Here is a 27,019-nt window from a genome sequence, read left to right as displayed (position 1 = left end):
ATTACCACCTTTTCCTCCTTCCCTTCAAAGGGGAGATCAAAGCTTCTTCTTGCCTCCCCTCCATAAACCCCCTTCTTACACCCCCACCAACCCCTATCAGCACTAGTGTGTTAATTTGTACTCCCTGCTCCTCCCTTATTGGAAATCTGCATATTCATCGGTTATACAGCATATCCATGGAGGGTGCAGTGATGTTCCAACACATGCACTCACGTAGCCTTAACAATACTATGTAGGCTTCACGCATTCTGTAAAATATTGATAAACATTTTTTTTCATTCACCAGTTCTACTGTTTTTCTACTATTTTGCTGAGCAGATGTTACTGCACACACTTCAAACTGATAACAATCCTAGTGTGTCCTCTTCTTATGTGAGGCCACTCACGCCATAAATCATACTCACACAAACAGTTATAATCTTGCACATACACCATTGTACTCTCCTACACATCTTTCTAGCCATAAATCATCCTTCACATACTCACACCACTGTAGAATGATACTGTTTATACCAAAGAGTGTGTGTGTGTGTGTGTGTGTGTGTGTGTGTGTGTGTGTGTGTGTGTGTTTGTAAGACTGAAAATATTTTTTGGGATAAGAGACAACAGCAGTTTAGAAGTACTATATAATTATGGAGTTTCATTTCAGTCAGGTTCTGACACTCAAACATCTGTTCTTAGTCATATATACTGTGATTCTCCCATACACTGTCAGTCTGTATATACCTCTCCTCCATATTGTCATTCTGTTGTGCTCACTTCTACATTTAGTTTACATGACACTGTGTATTCCAGGTAATATGCAGGTCTTGAAGGAATAGTTTAGGTTTTTTGACATCTTCTGTATTTATCTCACATTAACTCTTTTTTCGTTAAACACTGTAACGTCATGTCAAATTTCACGTCATCAGACTTCAAAGGCCTGTGACACACCAAACTGACATCAAAGAACTAGAGCTGACTAGACTGACAGTTGCATTGCCTCATGTCATCTTTGTCCAGCTCAAAAAGTCAGACTAGGAAATAACTCTCTTTAGGAGTAGGTGGCGATCGTCTGTATTCAAAAAGGGTTAGCAGAAGCAGCCAATTGCTCTCAATTCAGACCAGAATTAGAAACCAGAATACAACCAGAAAAGATCTACACCAACATAGACACAAAATAACATCAATACAGTTCTTTAGAAAATCTGGGAGTCCTGTCACCCCTCTCTCTATAATGGGGGAGGAATTGGAGGTAGGATCAGAATACAGATACTTAGTAGTGTTTCTGGAAAACAAACTGGACTGGACAAAAAACTCATCGGCACTGTACAAAAAGGCTCAGAGCCGGATGTATTTTCTGAGGAGGCTCAGGTCAGGAGGCAGAAGTTCTTTCGATTTTCTGTGTATATATATTGAGTTTTTGTATTGCTGTTATTTTTTATTTGTTTTGATGTAGATCTTTTCTGGTTGTGCTTCTTTTCTTCTGTCTGAATTGAAAAAAACTTTAACAAGACAAAACAATTTTCCTTTGAGATTAATAAAGTTTTTTGAATCTTCCATTTCTCTTCTCGTGCAGTAATTTGCTAAGATGAATAGCGAATGAGGGTGTTCTCTATCACCTGCCGCTGATTCAACATATTTATTAAGCCAAAAAGCCATCGATGGGGGTCCATCCCATGGGGGTCCTAGTGCGAATTTTGTGGGCGCTCACACTCAAGATCAACTAACGTCAGCCAATGGCCAATGTCAGCTTGTGTCTAACAAGTTCAAGGGGCCATAACACCCATACCTTGTTTCTTACAAAAGTCACTCCAAACCTCAGCTACCAAATTTCAGACAAATTAGACAAAAAACTGTTTTTGCTCACCTGAGCTATGGTGGGGGGATATCTACTATCAGTTTTTTAATCAAGTCACAGAATGAAACTCGCTACAGTCAAACAGTTATGTCGGACGTCACGTCAGGATTTCACATTGTATATTGAAGCATACAGTAAATATATGAACCAGAATACAAAGATGAAGAATGTAGAATAACATAAGAATAAGAATAAAAAACATAAATGAATATCGCATAGACTGACTACAAAGCTGAGGCAAATATGATCTTGTTAAACAGCAGCCTATGTGAGCTGCTTTGGTGATTTGTTTGATTTATCAAAAGAACATAAAACAGATATTTCTTTGCACTTACCCCCTCATCAGCTTTTAGTTTGCGATGTTATAGCTTTATACTTTTTTCTCACAGCAAATCTACTATTATTGCCCTCTGAGAAACAGCTCTACGTACACATAACTGTCTTGTTGCAGGAATGTTTACGTTTTTGCTTCTATTAGCCACAACCTGGTCCTTTCAGGATCTATCAGGGGAAATCTGTGGAACAATTTCACCCTTCACTTGTTTCTTTCAAAACAACATACAAATGCGATCCATATTCTAAGACAAGCAGAGGATGTCTGGATGACAGCGGATGAAGGACTGAGTGACACAAATACTCTAGTTATTGAAATTGCAAAGTAAAAAATTCTATCAGGGAACAACAAAGAGGTGATTTTTCTTAAATGCAATTAATATAGATGCTGAGTTGATTAGGTTTAGCAGGACTGTTAAAGTTTTATATGAGCCTCTGCTGAACTTCAGAATAAATTTTTATTCAGATTACTTAGGGTTTAATTTTGACAGCGTTTTTCATAAAAAGATGCTTCTGTAGTGACCAAAATATAGACACAATGATGTCAGTATTGTAATAAGACCAGCTAAAACATTTCTTTTTTACTCTGAGGTAGGTAGTAAGGTCATTGTCTTCAAGTCAAGATCAAGTGTTAATCTAAGCAAGACCTTTAATGAGTTAATTGTTTTTAACTGGTTAATGCATCTAACTTTTTCATAGTTCTTATCCATGTCCACTTTACATCAATAAGGGATGTGTAATGTTAAGGAAGCATCTTACATACAGTGAAGCTATCGTAACCCTACCGGTTTTGACCCCTTTTAGCCAATGTAAGGCATGAATGAATTCAGTTGTGATGTGTCAGGTCCAGTCAGTTATGTTTTGATTCCAAACCAGTTTTCTCTGTGCTAATTGCCATATCTTCAGAAAAGTAAAAGGTATTGTTACTGCACTTTGTACAGTTCTTCTTCAAACAGAAAATAAGACAATAAAAGAAGATCCTTGACATCCAGAGCGCTGGAAGATGCACACAAGTCTATTTTGCAGCAAAGTTCAGTTTATCTATATCACAGCATGTCAATTCAACATGAAGCAAATCTTCTCCAATTACACATATCAAGACAAGCTAACCACTGTTTATATTGGATAATTTGACAGCAGGCATGTCAGAAATTGGACACTTGGAACTGCTCAAACTGCAACCCAAGCCTGTCTGACATGTTGAAATCCACCCTATCACCCAGCCTGATTGTTTAAGTGTCAGCTTGATTCTAAAATAAGTAAATTTGGAATATAAATAACTTTGCCAGCTAAACACTGGACACTGTGTGTTAGAAAAAATGTTATGGTGAGTATTGGAGATTACGACTGCATGTGTAAACGAGTACAGCAGTGAGTGAGAGTGACTATTGTGGTCTATGTTTGAAATTATGCTGCTGCATGAATGTGATTTATGAGCTAAGTTGCCTCACATATTTTCTCTCCCTGTCACAGATCCTGAGTCAGAGCTTGTGGCTCCAGCAATTGTGATTGGACCCAAAGACATAACAGTGGTGGCAGGGAGCGAGGCTACATTAGAGTGCATTGCTAATGCCAGGTAAATTTATTTTATGTACATTTGCACTCACACACACAAAAGCCAATTCTTTTCTTGCTAGACAGCGCTGTTTTCTTCCAGGGCAATTAGAGGACACCACATAAACTCATAGCTCAGCAAGTCTTTCCTCCCAGTATTATTGTATAGCTACATTGGCACACACACACACACACACACACACACACACCAGGCCAAGTTAACTTAAACAGAAGTTGGATCAGAGTCCCATCTGACATCAGCAAAGAAACTAAACACACCCACAAGATCACACTGCCAAGTACTGCTTTTGATCACGCGCACATGCTTTCTAGTTGTCCGGACACTCATTGATAAAATGCATTCCCTAGCCCAATGCCACAAGTTTAACATGTACAGCTAATTTCTAATACAAACCCTTATCTAAAGCTAATTGAAATCTTAACCCTACAAATATGCCATAACCCTTTGATGTCATGACAATCAGCCAAAATATGCTTAAAACACATAAATGCCCTCACAATGTTGGTAACAAACTAAACTTTGACCACACTCACAGGTCAGCAATTCTCAAAGATCTGCTTCTCCCACACCAGCTCAATGGGGTTCAGATCTCATGACTGAGCTGGGAAAGCCATCACAGAGAATATCATAGCAGCTCCTTCTCTGGATAATTATTATACAGCCAGGAAGAATGCTTTGTGTTGTAATTTTGCTGCAAAAGGAAACGGTCCCCCATCGGTTGTTGCCCTGATGGAATGACATGCCTTTTCAGAGTGGTATCCAAAGATTGAGGATGCAGATCGCCCACTCTCCCATAGCCACAGCATCCCCAGGTTATCACGTTTCCACCTTCATGCTTCACTGATGGTTTTAGGCAGGTAAAAGTCCTGTAATGTACAGTATGTTCTCCGTTTGGACCCAAACACTTCAAACATCAGTCAACAAGACTTGGTTCCAGCTGTCTAAAGTCCACTCTACATCTTTGCTCACTGCAACCTTTTCTTCTGGTGTACAAGTTTTTTTCTTGGCAGCTCTGCCCATGAGCAGCTGACCTGAGTCTCCTACACACAGTGTCTATGCACACTGGTTTCTCTCTTGTTTTATTCACAATGCAGCCAATTCAGGAGCAGCGAGGCATCTGTTTCTCTAGGACACTCGTTAGTACTTGTCTTCTTGGACAGATTTGCACTTGGGCTTTCCGCTGTATCCTCTGTCCTGTTTGGATTGCAGCATGTGTCTGGAGACTATAGCGTACACCGTACAAAGAAATCTTTAATATCTTGACTGTATCTTGTAGAAAATAACCTTCTTTTCTCAAGCCAGTTCTAGACTGATGAGTTTTTGTTTTGATACTCATTGTTTTGAAAACTGGTGTTTCCAGACCCAGATTCCAGACTATTTCTTGCTTGTCTATGTGAATAAGCACATACATTCTTACATCTACTCTGACTCAAGAAATATTTTTCAGAAAGTCAATAGTAATCAGTTTTTCTGTCCCAAATTTACACACTGTCTTACCTCCCTCTGTGTCCCATATGGGTGGAAAAGCCATATTTATTTGTGTCTACTTTATGTTGAACAGTGTAGCATTTGTTTTGATTGCAGTCTCTATTGTGTCCATTTTCTCTAAACAACAATTTTAGGTCCCATTTTCAAACTTATTTCTGTTTGCATGAGCACAGCATAGCTTCAGTATGTATAACCTGCCCAGTGCTTTTATTTTCCTTTAACACCATCCATTAATATAGAAAAAACAACAAATAGGATTCTTTTGAAACATTTTGGGGCAGTGTTGCCTTTGTTTGATAGTATAGTAAAGATGCAGACAGGAGACATGAGGGGTATGATATGCAGCTAAGGTCCCCAGCCAGACTCAAACTGGATACACTGTAGTTACACGACATGACCTAAAGCAATTTGGCTACCAGAATGCTCAATAAAAAACACTAACAAATAATGAACTTTCTGTCATGAATATTCTTTAACACATTTCACATTCTGAATTCCTAGTCATTTTGTCCAAATTGGTGATATTGCCCATTGAAAAACCATCACAGACCTTGTTAAACTCTAATGCTAGTTGATCCTAATAAATATGTTAGAGAGTTAGCTCACAATATTCAGATAACATGACTCAATTTTCAGTAGTTTTTCATCATAAGTCTTTTTTAAAGATTAAAAAATTGTACACAATTGAAGAACCTGTGATGTCAGTTTGTAAAAAGAAAGCACATTCTCAAACTTATTCACATAACATTAAAATAGAGAAGAAAAAAGCACAGGAGTCAGGGAAATGTAACCCTAGCTGACCAAGAGAAACCGAGTGCCTTTTTCTATAACCAAAGTATAGTGAAATAATAACCAGCGAATTACTGAGTAGTGTGAGTTCTACAGCTCTTTAGATAAGACGGCTAAGATCTGCCTTAAAACTGCAGGTTAAAATAGCCTCATGTTTATCATCAGGCATTTTGTAGTCTGGCCATGTGTAGTACGACCTTTGCGAAAGTGTGATAAAAAAATTAATTAGCTACCTATGTTGTAAGTACCACCCCTTGCCAATTTATGTTAAAGACCTAATTTTGAAGAAACCCATAGCCAGTATAAAAATGGTTTGACTGACATTTACTGGATTGCACAATAACGAAACACAATTTCAATAATTTGTTCTGGAAATCTGTTTTTTAGGAATGAACCTCTCACATTTACCTTTTGTAAAATGCTCTCAGGGGCCTAGTATTTAATGAGTATGAACACTGGTTGATGCAAAAAAGACACTCGGGCTCCTTTGAACAGATAAAAGAGCTGCCAGCCAGGAGGATAACAAGTCTGAGTTGTCTGGGCTCAACAGGTGATATCCTGCACTCTGCTGGATCACTGTGCTGCATTGAGTTTCTCTGTGGACTATTTGCACAAGGTTTTTATTGGATTGTGTTATTTAGTCAGGGGTAGTCACCCTGCTTTGTTCTGTGAGAGCTAAAGTCCCTTAAATACTTCTCAGCACCACTTGACCAGCACTTGACCACTGGGTAGCACTCAAGGTATTAAAAAAACAGTGAATAAATCGTATTACTCCAAAAAGAGAAAGGAAACGTACCTAGATTTAAAAAGAATTCTCAGCCACAGAATGTTTTTCCATCATACAAATATAGACACATGTGGCAATGCTAGACTTCATTTAATACCAGGTAATTTGGTCTTTTTAACTTGCTGCAAATCATCTTAGCGCCCCTAGCATTTTTTCTGCCTGAAACAATCCCCGCTAAATGGACTATTTCTGATATCAGAGAAGCACCCACTTAAAGATACTCACTCCAGAGAGATAACTCTTTACCGGGGGAACAACTGAAAGAGGGAAACTATAATCAAATGCAGTGCCGTCTAAAAGCATCTGCTATCCAGTTCCATTAACCATTAATCAGTCAGTTGCACCAGTGCAGTCCTGGTAGAGTGCTAAAATAATTATTAGGAGTGTGATTGAAAACAAGAGTGCCAGTAGGCCTAATATTAATATACATTTTTAGGTTCCTTGGATTGTGACTGTGGATAGGACCCACTGAGTAATAGTATTTAAATGTTGACATATCAGCCTTGCAGTAAGTTTAATCATTTTTCTTTCTGGCGTTGTCTTCACAATGAGGTTTATCATATTAAGTGCACTTGATTGCACAGACATCTGAGTTACTCACTTTGAAGCATACAGTAGTTTGCAGCAGAAAATATGTGACTGAATGCAAGAATTGTCCAGCATTTTCACACTTCATATACCTAAACATCACTCCATTCACCATAACGCAGCTGAATTACCAGCTTATTTTCACCTCCTCCGCATCTCTGAATATGACTGTCCTTTTTAAACACCTAATGTCATCAAAGCCGACTGCTATCATAATAATAACCAAAGAATGTCTTAGCAATAAAAAAAGAATGCAGTAGTAATATATCAAAACAGTATAACGTTAATGATCTCTAAGCTCATGCATTTTGTTCACCATGACACAGATTATATTTCACATGCAGGTTTTTTTATGTCTTTTGTGTAAGTTTAATATCTGTGTGTTGTTTAATGACTCCTGCCACCTCTCCAACCTAAAGTATTCACCTAATCAACTGTGCTGTTTTTTTGTGTTGTGTTTTTTTTATTTTATTTTATGAATAATTCTACTTATTGGGGATTTGTTTAGGGATAAACCCTATAAATTATAAAATATATAATATATAAATAATTAGCTGTTGTTCATTTAAATCAGTCACAAATCTTTATGCAGATTGCTTGTAAGAATTGAACTGTTGCATGTAAATGCACCAAATATCGAGCTGCTCTTTCATGAATAGATAAAATGCTGTATTAATGCTGTTTTACACACGCGCACTCGCTCACAAACACACACACAAGAATGGTGTTTTGATGTTGTTTATCCAAAACAAAATTTCATTCTACATTAAATCCCATTTCCGTTCTCCAACATCCAGAGTAACTGACTGAAGCTTCTTCATGCTGGGTAGAGCTGGCTGCTCTGATATACAGGCTGTCATCATTCATTTCCTGCCTCATTGACACATAAACTGATGGATTTAATATGTTATAATTGCCTTCTGTCACTTGTTTGCTTTTTTCACCCATTCTCCTCTCTTCTCTCCTCCTCTTTCCCTTTCAGACCTGTGGACAGCCTTGTGGTGTCATGGAAACGGGATGGGCGTTGGCTGGCCGGTGGGCGTCGGCTCATTATTTCTGCCCCCACCCCTTCTGACTCTGGGTTATATGTTTGTGAAGCATTGCTTAGCAACAGCACTGCCAAACCTGTGGAGGCAAGGGCACACATCACTGTAATGGGTAAGAACAAGGCAGTCACTCACTCAGACACACACACACACACACACACTGCCTAACATGATTATCCATGATTATTCCAGATAGGCCTGGTCCATCATGACTAATGGCCTCAACATGTGCCATTAATTCCTGTTTTAACCTTGCTCCTGTCTTTTCTTGTACATTTTTGGCTCCAGGCAGTTCAATTCTGTTTATTCCTCCATTTATTCTTACTTTTCTCCTGAAAGCGTGCCTGTGAACACCCCCAGGCTGTGACTGTCAACTCCTGGACTACTCGAGTTGAATCCTTTGTCCACACTCACCAACAAACTGTCCACTGTAGTCACAAACAGCTGTTACATTCATGCGTGCCCAAATTTATCTGTGTGTACTCGCAAACACATGCATGTGCCTATTCCACCACACTTTTACTATCATAAAAATGGCACCCCAGACACATGTGCCTGTGTGCCCAGGAGCTAAATTAGTTTTGCTCCCTGGAGTCGCCAATCAATAACAGAACACTGAAAGCACTCAAACAAGAGCGCTCCCGTCACAATCCACTCCTGTCCTCGATATGTGTGCGTAAATAGAAAACAACATACACGCAGGCAGAGAGCGTGTGATTGATGAAGCAAAACTTTTCTTCCCCAGTTTGTCAGCGTCTTTTTGATCTGCTGTGATTGTCGGTGCGAGGGAGCACCTAGCACAGAGAGAGCAAACTACCCAAGTCTACAGAATACTCAGTAGTTAGAAAAGACATTGCTGAATATTTATACCCTGCTTGCTCTTTTTCCGTGCCCCCCTCCTCACTGTCTTCAACCAGTTTTTGTACCATCTTGTCTATGTCTTTCTCTCCACCTGGGTCTAAGGTCGAAAACCTTATCTTCCTTAATTAGGCCAACAGGACTGTTAAGACCTGCCTAGCAGTGGCAAAGTCAGTGTGCATTCAAATGCATCAGAGGAGTAGAGACTGATCCCCTTTTTCTGCTATGGGCTCAACAGACCTTCATGCAATGAAAGGGATTCCTAAACAGAATAGTGAATGTGTTTGTGTGAAAGAAGGAAAAAGCCCCAAAGGTATTCATTATTCAATTTCATTCCTTTTCTGCCCCGATCCACTAATCGGAATATGTATGACACTGCATTCTTGTGCTGTACACTGTGCAGACGACTCCTGGTGCCAACAACAACATATCTGTTGTTGTTCTCCATCTTTGTTTTGCAGACAGACAGCAGGGAATCCACAAAAGCTCAAATCTTTAGACCCAGCCACCCAAGCATTCGAAAATGTGTTTTGTTGTATTTGTGCATCTAGTTCTTTACACTCACCTGACTGAACGGGATTAATGCATCTGTGTTATCAGTGTCACGCCACATGGCTGTTATTCATCTCTTGTTTTCCTGTTCTCTTCTCACTGCACGCTTCCTTCGTTCTCTTGTCACGAATCGTGCCAAATTCCACCATGCACAATAAAAATAGGCGATGTGCACATGTGTGGGTTTAAAAGTTACTACAAAGTACTAAAGAACTTTAAAGTTAGTGTAGTCAACTAGAATAAATGTAGCAGCAACATAGGAGTCTCCTGTGTAGCTGTCCTCACACATACCCAGCTTGATCAAACATGTAGGGTTTTTTATCACTACGTCAGTTTAGTCATACTTTGTGTCAAGGTTTGGAGGAGAAAATGACAGAAATACCAGAGCAAAGAGAATAAAATCTTTCATTTTCTTTAAAGCTTACCAGTACTATCATTGCCGTTCATGTCCTTTGTTGTATAAGTACACGTCTTAGAAAAGAATACAATAAAACTTCTATTTAAATACTTTTTTCCTCATTTGATAAGAATTATATGTTTGTGACGACCAGTATGCACATTCATCATTTAGTGCACACACTGGACATTTCATTTTCCTCAAAGTCATTTTTCAATGAACAGGTGCCACTACTGTGTGAAGCCACTTTTGCAGAGATGCCAGACTGAAAATGAATTAGCCAGTCTGCCCCCCTCTCCCCACCCTCTGGGCTCACTGTGTCAATACTGCTCGCTAAATATTAACAAATGTTGTTGAATGAAATGGAGCATATACAGGAGTAGGAAATGTCTTTTTTAACATGTAGCATTACTGTAACACACCAAAAGGCATATATTCACTTTCAAATGAAAGGAAGTTTTGTCTCGGAGCGGCTGTCGGCATTTAGAGCGACACTGCTGAAGATGTTTAGAGGGAGCAGTTATTGGCAGCAAAATGGAGTAGTTTAAAATGGAGATTGTTTCCCTTGGGAGACTCAAAGAACGTATTTTTCTATGACTGTGTAGAAGTAATTTCACAGGGCACACAGGCAGAAATCCTGTCCTGCAAAGACGGTGAAGATACTCAAAGATACTCAGATGAGGACCCATTTTTGCTCTGGGTGTTCTTCTCCAGGTCTATTTTCTATTAAAGAATAAATACTTGGAGAGAGCAAATTCTGAATTCTTCCTTAAAAATAGTTTTTAAGCCTTTTGTGATCCTCTATTATTAGTACTTCAAACATGCTGCACACAGCCGGGGGTGTTTGTTGTTTGTTTGACTCCATACATGGATAAAGAATTGATACAATATTTTATTCTTCACGTTTTGTTTTTCCCTACAGAACCCCCTTCTCTGACGACCCAGCCTAAGCCGGAGATCTTCGCTGAGCTCGACAGGAATGTAGATATCCCATGTCTTGCTACAGGTACACAGTATGGAAAGTTACAAATAAATCATAATGTACATGAAGCATGTTATTTAAATGTTGTTTAAGCATCTGCTGTACTGGAGTGACAAAATCATCTGTGTGGGGAGATGAGGAGACTGTATGTTTCTCAAAATAATACATGACTCAAACAAAAAAAAAAAAACATTATTTCCATCACGTTTTCCAAATTGGTTTCCATCGTTTGAGGTTTTACTGGCGCTCTTTTAATTTCATCATTTCTCTGTGCCCTCTTCTTCTGAAATGGTTTAATGGCACCCGACTGGAGAATTTGTGCCACCAACTGTTTATCTCAATGCACCCAATTCCCAATATGCGCCTAACAGTAGCAAATGGAAACATGCATTAATTACTCCATTCTTTTGTTGATTTTCTGGAAATTCATTTAAAGTCCGGACAGAATTTTGATGGAAACTTGACTAGAGAGGCAAGATGTAATTACCCGCACTCAGTTGTGATAAAAAGTCACAGAAAGTGGCAAAACAAGTTTTTATTAAGAATAGAAAAAAAGACCTTGAGATAAAAGTTAAAATTGTGCATTCTTTCATGGCTCCACATACTTGTCCAGTCAGTGCATGAAGTCTGTGTGATTGTTTAATTGTCTGTTTTAGAAAGTTATGAAATTGGAAAACAAAGCTCCTCCAGTGATTCAGTGTTCAGAAAGGTGTTGTGGGGGGATAAAGAAAAATCTAACTACCAGCAACCAGATGGTTCATAGAACCAATTGTGACTCTTCAAATGATCTTATCCTAATCCTTGATATGTGTCCGTGCTGATAATGTCAGAGTCAGTTTGTAGGCGTTGGTCCCGCTCTTTGTACAAGAAACTGCTGCTCAGTGTGTGCCAAGGCTGTCCAAATCACATCCCGCTGAGCTTTGGTGTCATTCAGTGTGTGCAGGAGTTAGTTTGAAAGCTTCTTCAACAGCGGCACTGTATTTTTGGCTTTACGAGAAGATTAACAGGCTAAGACCCAGTCTGAAAATTGCACTTATTTATGACTCTTCTTTTTAAATTGATTACATAAAAACACTTATATGAGCAGAGGTGGACACAGCACTAAAAACTGCAACAAACACGTCTCTCTCACACACACACTGAGTGAGTTTATGTTACCCCTCAGTAATCTGATACAGTGGCAGTGTAATTAAATAGCAGAGGCCTGAGGGTACAGAAAGAGGGATGGAGGCTGGGAGGAGGAATGAGGGAAGGAGAAAAGACAGATAGAGTGCAGAGTGACAGAGTGAGCAAGACAAGCAGGGGGTGAAAAATACTTCACACATGTCTGTGAAAGCTTGACATCAACAGATTGAGGGAAAAAGTGTGGAATTCATCTCTCCCTCCCTCAAACAGACACACACACACGTACTGGTATGGAGGGTTTAGAGTAATTGCACGAGCCGCCTGCCTGTCATATCTGGCATGTCCGTCGGACAGGTGGGTGCTGATACTGTAGAGATATTCGGTGTGCTGCTCTTGGCCAAATCTTTTATTCAGAATGTTTTTGGCCCCTTCCACCACCCTTACCCTACCACCCACACCCTGCAATCAATATATTATTAGCAGTCATTATGCCTGCATGCATATTTATAGGGAAAGAGTGGATAACAGAGAAGAAAGATTGAGTGTGTGTGGCTGTTTTAGTGGGAGTTGGAGCAGTTTGCTCAGCAGTGAGGTCAGCTGCCTTGTTATTAAGGAAATTGAAAAATTCTGTATTTTTTTATGCCCATGCACATGTGTAGGCGTGCCCCAGCCCAGGATAGAGTGGTATAAGGACGCGGTGCCTCTTTCCAAACTGGCCAACCCTCGCTACAAGGTCACTACAGCAAGCGGGTTGACGGTGCGCAGGGTGCAGCCTGGAGATGGAGGAACATTCCAGTGCATTGCTCGCAACGCTGCAGGAGAGACCCAGGCTCACACACAGCTCCATGTCTCCAGTGAGTTTGTTTAACACATACACAATGAAATATGTTTAGTTTATGTACCAGGATATACAGTACAGTATCTACATCAACAGCACCAACTTATGTAGTCCTTGTCTGTATCTCTCTCTCGATGCCATTATCATTTTCCCTTAACTTTTCTTCTCATTTATCTGAATTTACTCCTCAACTGCACTCTTTCTGTCTTTCATATCTTCTGTCTGTGTCACTTTCTTTGTATCTGCTATCCTGTTCATTAAGTCAAGTCAAGTCAGTTTTATTTATATAGCACTTTTCATACACGGTCACAACTCAAGTGCTTCATATCTGCATAAAAGCAATTCACTTAACAAAATGTCAACTAAAATTGACATTTAGGACTGCAACTTAAATTATTTTCATGATCGTTTAGTACCCAGATAATTTTCTCAATAAAAACACCTATCACAGTTTTCTGAAACCCAAGTGAAGTCATTACATTTCTTGTTGTTGTTTTAAATTTCTTTTTTTTTCATTATTTATTAAGACAAAGAAAAGTAGGAGAACCTTTGAGAACTATTAAGAAGGGTATTTTTGACATTTTTGCTTCAAAAGCAGCTTAATTTCCTTATTTTTCTGTTGATCGATCAACTGATTAATTGACTGGCAGTTTCACCTCCACTGTTCTTATTGTCCCACTTTAACCTCTACATTTGACCTACCATGCATGCAGACAATTGCTGCTGAAACGGCACAGTGTTAGTGGTCATTAACTTTAATTTGAAAATCACACGCCTACTGTGTTGGGGCTTAGAGGTTGTGACAGTGTAACCTGCCAGTTACAGCTCAAACAGAAACAGAGGCATGCAGATGTGTCCGTGAAAATCTGCATTAATGGTTACATTCGTCTCTGTAGAGTTATGTTCTGTTTAGTGAGCATTTGATCATAATTAAAAGTCCTCACTGAGCTTCTGCACCACCACCTTCCACATTTATGCGCACACACGTAGCACTAGGTAATGAATAAATCCTCCATTGATCAGAGGAAGCACTCGTCTTTAGATCAACACTGTCATCCTTTCTTTTTCCATTCTTTTTGCCATTAAGTTTCTTGCTTCTCCTTTTTTCATCACCATTCTGTGCTCAGCAGCCTTCTCTTTGTCATCATTCTTATCATGCTGTCTTTGTTTTTCAGGTGTGGCCCCCACATTTGCATCCCCCCCATCCGACCAAACAGTAACCGATGGCAACACAGCCTTATTTACCTGCCAGACAAGCGGAGCTCCAAAACCTGCCATTACCTGGAGGAAAGGTACCAGACCACACACACTCTATTACACTGTATTACACACTGAACATACACAAGACGCAGACACACATTGATGTGGTGTGTTTGTAATTAAAAATGTGCTTAATGACTCAATTACTTTCCTTCACCTCAAGGCTGTTTTATTATTTTCTCTTTCTCTGTAGGATTGCAGGTCTTAGCCAGCGGCTCTGTTCAGGTTCCCAGGTTTACACTGGTGCAATCAGGTGGTTTGCAGATTCAACCAGTCAGCTTTCAGGATTCAGGAGACTATACCTGCATCGCCTCCAATTCAGAGGGAACAATCAACACCACCGCTGCACTCACTGTCTGGAGTAAGATACAAATACATGTACACCATATACACAAACAAAATATGATTAAACGGTTTAATGCACATTTGCTAAACAGACAAAAACAGACACGGAACACTAATTTAACAGTAGCTGTCAAGTGGCATTAGCCCAGGCTACAAAACAACATTGTATTTCGGGTATATTGATATATAAAATCTATACTCATCTCTTTAAAACCTGGTCACATCCCAAATATATGATGCCTGAGAAAAGAACATAACAGATAGCCTCAACACTGCAACCACATTTATTATTCACCAGTGCACTCTTTTCAATAATTTTTTTAAGTCTTATGAAATAACACCTGAGTACTACAAAGCACCAATAATGTGGGAGACTAAGTAATTTTCCACAGTATAAGGTTGAGTGTGCTTGTGTGCATGTTGTGAAGCAGGCTTTTGTGTCATTTAGCTTCTGTAGCTTTAGGGCTAAACTGTAAAGTAATTAATTTCTCATTATTCTGGAGCAGCATACATTTTAATGTGCAGTACACATTTTTAATAAGACCATGTCACATAAAAGTAAGACAAGAATGCTAAATAACCGTAATTTCAGCCTCTCAATTTATTCCACCTGTTGGTTTTCCCATCCTCTTTATTTTTCTCTACTTCTCTGGCTCTCTTGCTTTTTTTCTCAGGTCGCACAGTCATTTCTGTACCTCCAACAGATCAGCGTGTTATCAAAGGAACCACTGCCATTCTGGACTGCAATGCTACACATGACCCTAGAGTCAATATCAGGTCCCTGCTGGTCCATTTCTTTTTCATGGATTCCACTCGTTTCTCCACATACACACAGCACAGTGTACTTATATGTGTCTCTCTGTTGCAGCTTCAAGTGGGATCGTGGTGGTGTACCAGTACTTCCAACCAGTGGGGGCCGTGTTTCTGTGCGCCAGGGCTCTCTCACTATTGGTCAAACATGGTCAGGTGATATTGGGGATTACACCTGCACCGTGACATCACAGGCTGGCAACGATTCCCGCTCTGCACGCCTTGAAGTCATGTAAGTTGGAAGGATGATGCAGATGTATACATGCTGGTAGATTTAATCAACTCTCAACAGAGTCCAACTGACTGCTTCCTCGTTTTCTTTCTTTGTGCTAAGCTAAGTTACGTCCACATGCAAAAAAATGTTTGAACACCTATATCCATGATAATTTTCAACAGTTTGTGTCAAGTAATTTATCACCAACAGGCATGTCTGTTGGCCTACTGCATTTAGTTTTATCCCTAAATCTGACAAAGTCTGACAAGCAAAGCTAACCTGATGCTAGCTGTAGCTGTATTATCAATCATAAATATTAACCTTCTCATTTAATTCAGCAGCAGAGAAGAGTCATTTAACTTTTTTGTTTGTATAATATATGGTATTTAAAGATTTACAATATACACTGTATTACCACAAATGGTGTAACATAGAAAAAGCATTAATCCAATAAACAAAGAGGGAATAGTTTTCTTCCTCATGATTAGACACAACAATGACTTTGGCATTTTGCACAGCAAACAAATAGGAGAGCTGTCAGTCCATAGCCGACAATCTGGCTGATTCAGATTGCAGATATGATTGACAGGGAGGACGCTTTGGGCTTGAGCATAGACAAAAAAAATAGAAATAGAATTGACTATGCAGAACATGATTCAGGAAAATCAGCGGATAGGTAATTTGGCACAATGCCAAACATAAAAGAACTATTACTGTCAGCCTATTTCATTAGTTGCCTAATAAAATAATTGCTTCTTTCCAATAATAATCCTGTTCTGTCAGGGGTGAGACACTCTCTAAAGCTAATACATGTCGATAAATCTGCAAGGTGTGAGAATGTGGCCAGTCTGTGCGAGTTATTATTAGACAGTAGTAGCGTCTCTGCTCAGTTACCCTGTATATGTCTACTTGTGAAATAACAGCTGTATTAGTCTTTTAGTGTAAAACATGCAGCGTGTTTGTGTGTATGCGTACATTTATGTGGTTTGATTGAACAAATCCCAAAGGTGTCACATTGTGTGTCTGGCATGAGCATGCATTCCTGACTGTCAGATAAAAACATTCCACACAGACATTTCAAGTGTATCCCACTCTCTGACCCAGAAATCCTCATTACAGCCACTGTGAGAGAAGCCTATCAGGTAGCCTTTATTTATTAATAGGAACTTGTATAATATATTTATAAAAGGCACTTATGATATATTAATACAGTTGCAGGGTAGGAGAAAGAAAGAACATCAGTCCACATCCCTCTGAATTATACAGAGATGAGAGGTTACACATGTCAACTCAGAGGTGGGGAGTGGATCTCTGTTTATTGCTGTGCAAAAACGTGTGGGGACTGTAGGGATTTCTGTACAACTGTGGGTGTGGGTGCGTACATGTATGTATGTGTGTGTTCATGTGTGTGACTGACAATCTCGTTAGCTAAGTATCAGTGGGTCATAGAGGCTAACAGACACTGGCGGCTGAGGAGACAGACTAATTACCAGCGGGTTATTGGTTCAACTCCCGCAAGACGCATCCATGTGTTCGTGAGTGTGGCTGTGTTTTGTGTGGGCTGCGTGAAGGTAGTTGCTCTAACATTCTCTGAGCTCATCCATTAATTAATACGATCATGTCAGCTCAGAAAAGAAAACATCATTCTCATTTCCCCCTGCTCCCTCTCTGTTGGCCTTGCTTCTTTTTGTGTGCTGCTCTCCCTCCCCTTCCAACATAATGTCTTACTCTTCATTCATCTCTCTTCCTCTCACTGTCTGGGTGTTTGCCTCTTTTCTGACTTGACATCTATTTTAATATTAAACTGTAAAACATACACAAGCAAAAATAAACATTTTAACACTTTAGCATCTGATGAAATTATCAACACCATGCAGCCTGTTAAGAGAGACCCCTTGAACAAGATATTCACACATTCATGATTAGATCAGATTATGAATATCAAATGAAGCTAGTTTTGGCACAAGTGACCATTCTCCTTGTTTACAGTGTAAATATATTTATTTTGTTGTTTTATGCGCTCTTTTAATACCTTGTTATTTCTGCTTGCACCTGTTGCCTTTCACATAGAGAAAAGTGACAGTTGCTAGCAGCCAACTGTTTTTAAAGAGAGTTATGATGCACTAAAACTGGTATAATCAAATGTCTGGACACTTTTTATTGCTTTCACGAATATATGTGCCGCACTGTTGCTCCAGACCAAATGTCTGGAGAATTATTTTTTAATAGATGTGGTGAGATATGTTTACAGTGGTGCAGAGCATGTGCAGAATTCAGATATTACAATAGAAATATGTAAACCACAACCAGATTTAAAAGATATTGTCTGCTGGATCTGATCCTGGATCAGGCCCAAGAACCAACCTGGGCGTCAGAGCCAACGTTATTCCATCACACAAGTCTAATAGAAAAGCAGCAGTAGAAATGCAGGCAGCAAAAATCTGTCTAATGAAAACTCTTGGCACTTTGTCACAGACTTGTTTATGAGATACAAATGCATAAATGCATAATTACATGTTTAGTCACGCTCTTTTGTTTAGACATAGATGTTAAAAGAATTGTTCAACATTTTGTGAAATAGGCTTATTCGCTTTCTTACTGAAAGTTAGACGAGTACATTTATGACACTTCACGGTTAATATGAAGCAACTGTAAAGAGTCAGTTGCATTAGCTTAGCAAAAAGACTGGAAACAAAAGGACAGAGCCTGGGTCAGTCTAAAGATGAACAGGATCTGCCTTCCAGCACCTCTAAAACTTTCCAGTGACTGATATCTTATTTATTTAATCCAAACCAAAACCAAAGTGTAAAAACGAAGAGATGGATATATGGTTAATATATGAATGAAAAGTACTTCCACTTTTCCCACAACCATCTCTGTAACCATTCATTCATCCTCATCTGTTGAATGCCTTAGTTTGAGTTGGTTTACAGGCATGACATGAGTGGTAACAGTCTTCTCTAAGTCTCTAACTCAAGCAAATAATGGTATTTATCAAAAGGTTCCACTGTTCTTTGAGAGAGTTGATTAAATAACCTAATGTGAAATCAGAGTATATATGTGATGTTTTCTTGTCTTTTTTTGTGTTCAGTGAGCTGCCACACTCCCCTCGCTCCCTAACGGCCCGTCTCAATGACTCTGATTCCCGCTCTGTCCTCCTGTCCTGGCTGCGACCCTTCGATGGGAACTCCCCTCTTCTTTATTACGTGCTGGAGCTGTCTGAGAACAGTATGTATGCGTGTGAGTGCGTGTGCATGCATGTGTGTCTGTCCCTGGACATTCTTTATAGTCCCTGAGTGGCAAACAGCTGTTCACTTGCTGTCTACCAGGCACTGACACGCACTCATTTACAAGAGGCAGACATATGGAGAATGGTGTCGCTGCGTTAATGTTCATCCAGGTTCCCTATAAATAAACCCTTATTTCCCCCCCGCTTCTTTACCCCCTCTCATTCTCTTTCCCTCTCTCTGCCACAGATGTTTTAACAGCAGGCTGGCTCTCTGTCAAATGAGAGAAGTATTGAGGAATAGAGTGAAAGGAAAAACAGATTGGAGGGAGAAGCTGCAGAGTCGCTCCTACACCTGCTGGAAACTAAGGAGATGGAATGGATAGGTGAACGTTACATGCAGAGCCAAAAGCTTGGCATGTGAGTGTAGCTGAATTGATGGACAAATGTCAAGTGTTAATGTAGGTTGACATTTTAAGTAATGTTCATTCCAATAACTTTTAGAGAGAGACAGCAGGGGATTTTTTACAGCTATGCTCCAGCATCAAGAAAAATATGCCAAAATAATGATGGCAAAAAAAATGTGTATTATCATGAGAGAGATGAGAGAAAATGTGGCGAGGGACAAAAACAGATAGAGATAAAGAGAAAGACGAGGAATGCAGAGAGCCTAAATGTCCATTTCAGTGAAGACTGAATCCAGACAGTGAGTAATGGATGAGAGTTTTGTGCACACTGATTACCCGCTGTGAGGGTGCCCGTCTACGTGTTATATATTAGTGTTTTAGATTGCGTTTCAGAGAGAATGGCCCACTATAAATACAGTATTTTCACGTCGGGCGGCGGCTCTAATACACTCGCCAGGCGCGCTTAAAATGGCACACATGCTATCCTTCTCACTTGCACAGACACACATGTGGCTTGTGTAATGATAATGGTGCATCTGTCTGGGGAATCATCAGCAGAAAGACTGAAAAATAAGCTGGCAACAATCAACAGCAGCATCTGTGCTTTGTTAATCCCCCTTCTTCCCTCCAAACTTTCTTTCTTCCATCCTGTGGTACTTTTTTCCTGTAATAATTCCCTCCTGTTCAACCTTCCTTTCTGTCATCCCCTCTTGCTGCCTTTATCTCTTTCTTTTTAATTTATGGGTCCTGAGTGTCCCTGTGTGTCTGTTTGTCTTGCAGCAGCCAGATATGATCAGCTTCTAATCCCCGTGTCTTCTGTCTAGACTCTCCATGGAAGGTCTACCTATCAGAGGTCGATCCTGCAGTGACCAAGGTATCAGTGGGCGGGCTCACCCCTGCCAGGACCTATCAGTTCAGACTTTGTGCTGTCAATCAAGTGGGCAGGGGTCAGTACAGTGCGGAGACTCAGAGGTAAGAGTAAGATATGCACATTCACAGACACAGCTATGTTTGAGCCACATCTCAGACACACACGCACACTTCACATTACTTTTATGCCACACCACAATTTTCACACAATGAAACCAATTTTTTATGTAGAACATGCTATGATTTGTGTGAAATTGAGTTTTTTTCCCCTGCTCCTTTCTGTGTAATAGACTTGGTCACACTGCCTTACACAAACTGGGAATGAATAAACTGGAACCTTTCTACCAGTGAAAGACATAGTGTATGCACCCCCACACGCTCTAATTTGTGTATTTAAGTGTGTGAGTGTGTGTTTGTGACAGTGTGTTACTCCTGTATGAGCATGAATAGGAACATGGGTTTCAGAATTGGGATGAAACAGGGATGGCTTCTAACAAGGCAAGGATGAAGAGACAGGCCTTTTTGTTTAAAATCCATTTACTTTGCAAGGAGCAATTTATATGCATTACATCCCTGCTTTATATGTCTGTGTGTTTGTGTGTATACACTTGTGCATTCTTCTCCTTCCATTGCTCATGGTCAAAAAAGCAGCAAAAGATTCTGAAATTAACTGTTTAGTGTGACTGTGTGAACGACTGTGTGTAAAAGGGAGACTCTGATTTGGCCGGAGAAGTAAATAGATTTCTGTGCAGATGTTTTATGTTTGCATGCATGTGTGTTTGCACGTTTATCCCAAGAGAAAACACTAATAGGGGTAATTATGATGCCCTAGCGCTGATGGAACTGGATAGAGTAAAAGCGGGTTGGAGGAGGTGTGGCAGGCCTCTTAACAAATTTGCCCCGAATACACACATACACCAAATCTCTGCCACTCGCACACAATATGCCAGATGTGTCAGTGCATTGTAAAGTAGACACACAAAAACACAGCTTTGTGTCAGAGACTGACCACAGGCAGATGCCAGTTGTAGTTCTGCCAAATAGACTCTCAGCACCAACAGCAGCTGTGAATATGTCCATCACACATTCACACCTCCGATTACGGTCTCCTTTCAGTTTACTTCTCTTCAGCTTGTAGGTTTTCTACTTTGTGTTATCCTTTTTTTTCTGAATCGAATCTTTCTCTCGTCTATTCTCCTTTTATTCAAAGTCTTTCTCACTTATCTTCATCTGCTTTTGCCTGTCATTACTCCTCTGCTACCCGTTTCTCTCTTCTCCTTCTGCATGCATCAGTGCTTTGTCTGTATTCAATGACCATTCTGCTACCTGGTTCACAGTCCAAAGTTGGTTGTTAGAGTGCCTGGAGAATAGATTAGATTGATCCCGCTTAAATGAAAGACTGGCAGTCCGACAAGTCATCACTAGTTAGTGTATCAGAGCAGATGGTTACATCTCTTCCTCAGTATAATATTTCAGTATTGTCTTCACACAGGTAACCACACATAGTTTGCTTTTCATCTGCTGGACATTTGCCTTAAGAAGACACACACGGCCAGTCACAGATGCAAAGACGTGTGTTGCACACGCAGAGCAAAATGTCCTGCAGAATCTCGGGGCGCGAAATGAGAAAGATGACAAAATGCAGTAATGTGGACAGAGTGAGGGAGCAGAACAGAGAGTGAAGAAGAAGCTTGTAATATTGATGACAAAAAGCCCTTATTAAAGTTTGAACTTCCAGCTGCTTCTGCACTCTCTCATTTTGTTCTCGTCCTGATTAGGATCTTTATCATAACACCATTACATTTTCTTTTCTTTTTTTATTCCCAGCTTTGCTTTTGTTGCTTCTCATTGCTCATTCACACAGTCAATGTGGTGCAAGGACAACATGTCCTGAGAGATGGACATCCAATAAGATCCCATGACTGGCTGTGAAGAAAAACATTAACTCAGAAGGTAGAAAGTCTCCAGTTATACCATCTGGAGTTTCTCTCTTTCTCTCTTTCTCTCTCTCTGTTACTCATGCACGACTTACACTTACACCATTATCATTTTTAAAGAGGAAGCATTAACAGAAGAAAGACAGATTAAGAAGACAGATTATGCATAAATGCCTTGAACTCCAGGCATCAACAGAACTTTAAAGCATCTGTCTCAATTCTCTTTGTTTTCCTTCTGTCTTTTCTTCCAGATGTTTAGTCAGATCCAGATACACATCAGAGTTTAACAATTTCTATTCTATTCACGTCATAGACACATAAGGTACTGAATAAATGATGCTTTTCTAGCTTTATAAGGAGATTTGAGGATTTACAGATTTGTCAGGTGCTTGAATTATATATGTGTTTAACTGTACTGAAGGTGGATACAACATAGTGATTGATTTAATAACTTTACACAATAGAGCAGAAACATCAAGATGATTGCTGAGAGAGGGCTTGCATTGAAAAAAGCTCTGCCAGATGAAGAAGAGCTCATTATTTCTTAAACTTTCTCAGTCTTGTCTTTGTCAAGAAACATACAGAAAATGTGTCAGGAAATACAATAAAGTCTTTCTGTGTCCACATTTGCTTCATAGCTTCTAATAGTTACAGCTTGGTCCTACATGGCCCTTCACTGATCCTTCACATACTAACAATGCAAATTAGGTTACACAGACATATAAATGTTAAAAACCCAAATTAAATAAACCTAACCCTAACTGACAATTACTTCCATTGATTAGTCATATTTTGTGTATGCCTTTGTCAGCTTTAAATTAGCCAGACTGATAACGTGATGAATCTTTTGGTTTGATCCATGTCATCTGTGTCTCACATTACTTCATGTCTATAGCGCACAATGTGTTACTATCAGTCACTATTATAAGAAACAAAAAGTATTTTGTGATATTGTTTTATTATAATATTTTTATATGAAAATTTAATTTTTAATGGTGTGCACACAAGACTACAACAATAACAACAGAGCATCTGGTGTCACATTTGATTTGTTTTGAAGCTTCGTTATTAGTATACGGTAAAAATGTAATTTATAACGTTCATTTATTGAAGTGACAAACATAAGCCGCAGCTGTTTTTGATTCACTGTGAGAATATGCACAAAGTTCTTTATTTCCCCGACAGAGTCTCTTTTTAGTGTGTCACCCTCCTCCATTTGTGCAGCTTTTAGCCTCCAGCAAAACATCACAACATTTAAAGAAAAAGACAAGACTTATAATGTCAAACTAGAAAATAAGCTCATCTGTTCAGCTGGTTGTACCCCATTATGTCACATCTGGTTTTTCTTCCTTGCTTGTTGCCCTCTGCTAATTTATCATTAAATTCGTCACTGGACCTAAATGTTACTCTCCTGTTTAAATAGAGGGAAACTTAGCATCTTGGTAACGCCATTAAGTGTAAGAGTTTGTGCATATGTGGATTTAGTCAGAATGCCAGTGGGCATTAAACTTTGGAGAATGACACAGAAAAAACTTTTACTAATTCCCACTGCAAAATAAATGCTCTCCCTCATTTTTACTCCGTTTCACTGAAGATTCCTGCCAGAAAATGTCCTGTTTTACTTAATAACAAGGGACAGATGAAAGTGTGTCACACAGCGTTCAGGCAAAGATATGGCCTGGGTGTTTGTTGTGTTTGGTTCCAGTAATACATTATGTGTGGGTGTTGACATGGCTGTAGGTGTTTGGGTGTTTGTGTAGTGTTGCATGTGTGGGTAGGTTGGGGTTTGTGTATTTGATCTACTGTATGAAGCTGATGTCCTCGTCCTGAACCCACTGTATGAAATATTTACTTGTAAATGGTTGGGTGGGAATTGAGACAATTCACAATGAGTTTTTACTGTCGAGTAAAAGTGTGTCAGTGTGCATTTGTGCGTTTTTTCATTTTGAGTGAATGGCCGCATGTGTTCAGTACTGTATTGGTGCACGGGTGTTTGTGTAGCATGCGTTTGTGCAGGTGCATTAATGTGCATCATCAATTTGAGTCAAAAGCAGTGGCATAGTTTAGGATTATATATATCCAATTTCCAGATGGCTACACTAATGCCCATCTTATTCACACAAGCCCCATTAGCCTATGTGTGTGTATGTGTGTACACGTGCGTGCCCGCAGCACCTGGTGCTATCTGACAGTGCCTAACCTAATGGAAGTAAAGCACAGCTGTAAAACCACTGGCGTGTGCCATATATCCGTCTGTGCAACTGTATAGCTAACAGCTTTCCCACCCCTGCCTTCACACAAACACACACATACTGTATAGATATGCACATACAGATTCAGACACAAATACAGAGAGCTATAACACAGTTAATGGCTCAGTGGCTTATAGAGAATCATTCAGAGAGAGATGTGGAGCAGAGGGGAAGCAAAGGGGGCTGGGGGGACAAGGTAATGTAAATCTCCAGACATAATCCATGGAAGCGAAAAGACCATCGGATGTACAAGTCTGTCTTAAGCTGGGAGAAATTTGTTTGGTGTGTTCATATGTGTGTGCGTGTGTGAGCAAATATGGTTCTGATTACGTTAGCTGAGCTGCTTACAGTAAAGCCAGAGGCTGACCAGCTCAGCCTGTGTGCTTTACCCACTATGAAAGGGCAGGGAGCCTTAATCACGGCTGGGACTGCGATGGGAGGAGGTGCTCCAGAGTAGAGGAGGAGAGAAAGAAGAGATGAGTGAAAGATAGAAAGATGAAATAATTGAGGCCAAAGGACACGATGGATGAAAGGTGAAAGTTTGCAGATGGGGGAGAAAAAATTGAGATGCAGTTCAAAATGTCAAACAAAAAGATGGGAAAAAGTTTCAGAGAGACAGAAGAGGGAGGAAGAGGGCAGAGAGAGTGAGGGATCATACTGTCCCACAGGAAATAAAAAGACAGGCTCTTAGCTCATTCTCTACTAATAGTGATTTAACTATCTGTTGCTGTCACACTGTGTAGCTGCTCTGCTGGGAATATTACAGGAAGGTTGAGGTTGAAATAGAAACTGCACAGACAACAATTACTGGAGAATAAGTGAAACATAAAGTAGAAAAAACACATGTTAAAAGAGGAGGAATCAAACCAAGAGTGAACAATAAGCTTCCAGTGAAATAAGCTCAAAAGCGAACCAACCCATCCCAGTTTGTGAACACTCTTATGTTTGTTTGTTGGTTTTAATTATTGTTTTAAACGCATAATGTCAGCTTGATCATTCCCAGGAGAAATCTTCTGACGCACTGGAAGTGATGCGTTAAACGTTTCTATCAGCAGCAGCAGTGGTTTGTTTGAAATAAATGAGCAATATAGCCAGAGATGAAAAACAAATGTATTACATGAAATTGCAAGACGCACCAAGAGAACGAGGGATGCGAGAGATGAGCACAGAATTCAATAAGAATTCATCAGCGCTGCTTAAGCTGTGAGATGATGCTCTGTAATAAGTTGTGTCTCTGTCCCGCGTCTCTTCTGCAACAAACATGATAATTTGTTTGTAGACAGTCTGACCCCCAGACAAGACAAGATGAATACTTCTGAAAGAGAATCAACATTAAGTTTCTTTTTAGCCTGGATACCTAATATGCTTTTCCTGTCCAAATTGATGTAATGTGTTGGGCAACTAGTGAAAGAGACAAAGTTTGTGCATACTCTTCTTCAGCTATACAGATTATAAGACACCCAATAAACCTAATCAGCATCATTCATCTCTCACCCGCCTTGTCCTTCTTTCTGTCTATGTGTGTGTGTTAGATTAATGCTGAGGGAGGAGGCACCCAGCGCTCCTCCGAAGAATATTGTAGCCAGTGGGCGGACAAACCAGTCCATCATGGTCCAGTGGCAGCCTCCACCAGAACCGCAGCTCAACGGAGTACTCCGAGGATATGTACTCAGGTAATTATAGATTCAGTATTTCTCTTTATGTCTTGACATTATTTTATTATATATTAATATTGATGAATAATTTGATGCTAGTTGTGGGTTAAAAACTACATTTGCATAGCTCTTTTTCTGGAGCAGTTTATACTTCAGCAGAATGTTACATCAAATTGAACTTTGCCACTCAACTAATAATCTAAGATAGTTTCCTCATTTTGTATTATATTCTATTAAAGGCAAACATTTAGTCAGGACAGTTTGCTGTTGGTCATGTTTACCTCAGCGTTAAATTGACCTCAGAGGTGAAAAGCAGGCCTCAAATCAAACATCTCTGACGTGATGTAAATTTCTTCCCCTGCTCAGCAGAATCATTACATTACTTCATACAGTACCTTCATACCTTGGCCACTCAAAATTCTTGATATTAATTGCTTGAAGCTGTGAAGTTGAAGTCTATAAATAGACAACTGTGATGTTTGTGTGGGGTTCTTAAATTAATGCACAAGCACGAAACTAGACAGCAACAGTAAGATTACGCTAAGGAGCTTGGACATGTGTGTAAAATACAAGAAGCTTGTCAGTGATTTCAACAAGTTGATTTCAAATGTGTTTAATCTTTGTGTGAATGTGGACGACCAAATTAACTAGCAAAAAGAGAAAAGAGAATTTGAGTTCTATAGAAATCATATGACAGTGTTGTAAACAAAGATCCGATTCTCTTCCTGGAGCTACATTATTTTATAGAGCTGCCAAAAGGAGAACACAAAACCAACATTTCAGATATTAACATACCAAGAACCTGTCTTACACAGCCTCACAAAGCTTATCAGAGATCGATGTT

General features: G+C 39.6%; 1 protein-coding gene across 3 annotated transcripts in view; it reads left to right on the top strand.

The window, feature by feature from the left end:
- Positions 1-27,019, top strand: part of LOC113161994 (protein sidekick-1) — a 209,043-nt gene that overhangs the window by 125,792 nt on the left and 56,232 nt on the right. For all 3 annotated transcript variants that reach the window (XM_026359906.2, XM_026359905.2, XM_026359908.2), the window contains 11 exons: positions 3,647-3,749; positions 8,384-8,559; positions 11,177-11,260; positions 13,021-13,215; positions 14,375-14,491; positions 14,653-14,820; positions 15,479-15,581; positions 15,673-15,846; positions 18,920-19,056; positions 20,286-20,433; positions 26,053-26,193. In XM_026359906.2, the coding sequence (XP_026215691.1) occupies positions 3,647-3,749; positions 8,384-8,559; positions 11,177-11,260; positions 13,021-13,215; positions 14,375-14,491; positions 14,653-14,820; positions 15,479-15,581; positions 15,673-15,846; positions 18,920-19,056; positions 20,286-20,433; positions 26,053-26,193 (1,546 nt within the window). The remainder of the gene's footprint in view (positions 1-3,646; positions 3,750-8,383; positions 8,560-11,176; positions 11,261-13,020; positions 13,216-14,374; positions 14,492-14,652; positions 14,821-15,478; positions 15,582-15,672; positions 15,847-18,919; positions 19,057-20,285; positions 20,434-26,052; positions 26,194-27,019) is intronic.

Source organism: Anabas testudineus, chromosome 1 (genome assembly GCF_900324465.2).
Source record: "Anabas testudineus chromosome 1, fAnaTes1.2, whole genome shotgun sequence".
NCBI classification, from domain to species: Eukaryota; Metazoa; Chordata; class Actinopteri; order Anabantiformes; family Anabantidae; genus Anabas; species Anabas testudineus.
Note: the sequence above shows the minus strand (reverse complement) of the source record. Positions and strands in the feature narration are given on the sequence as shown.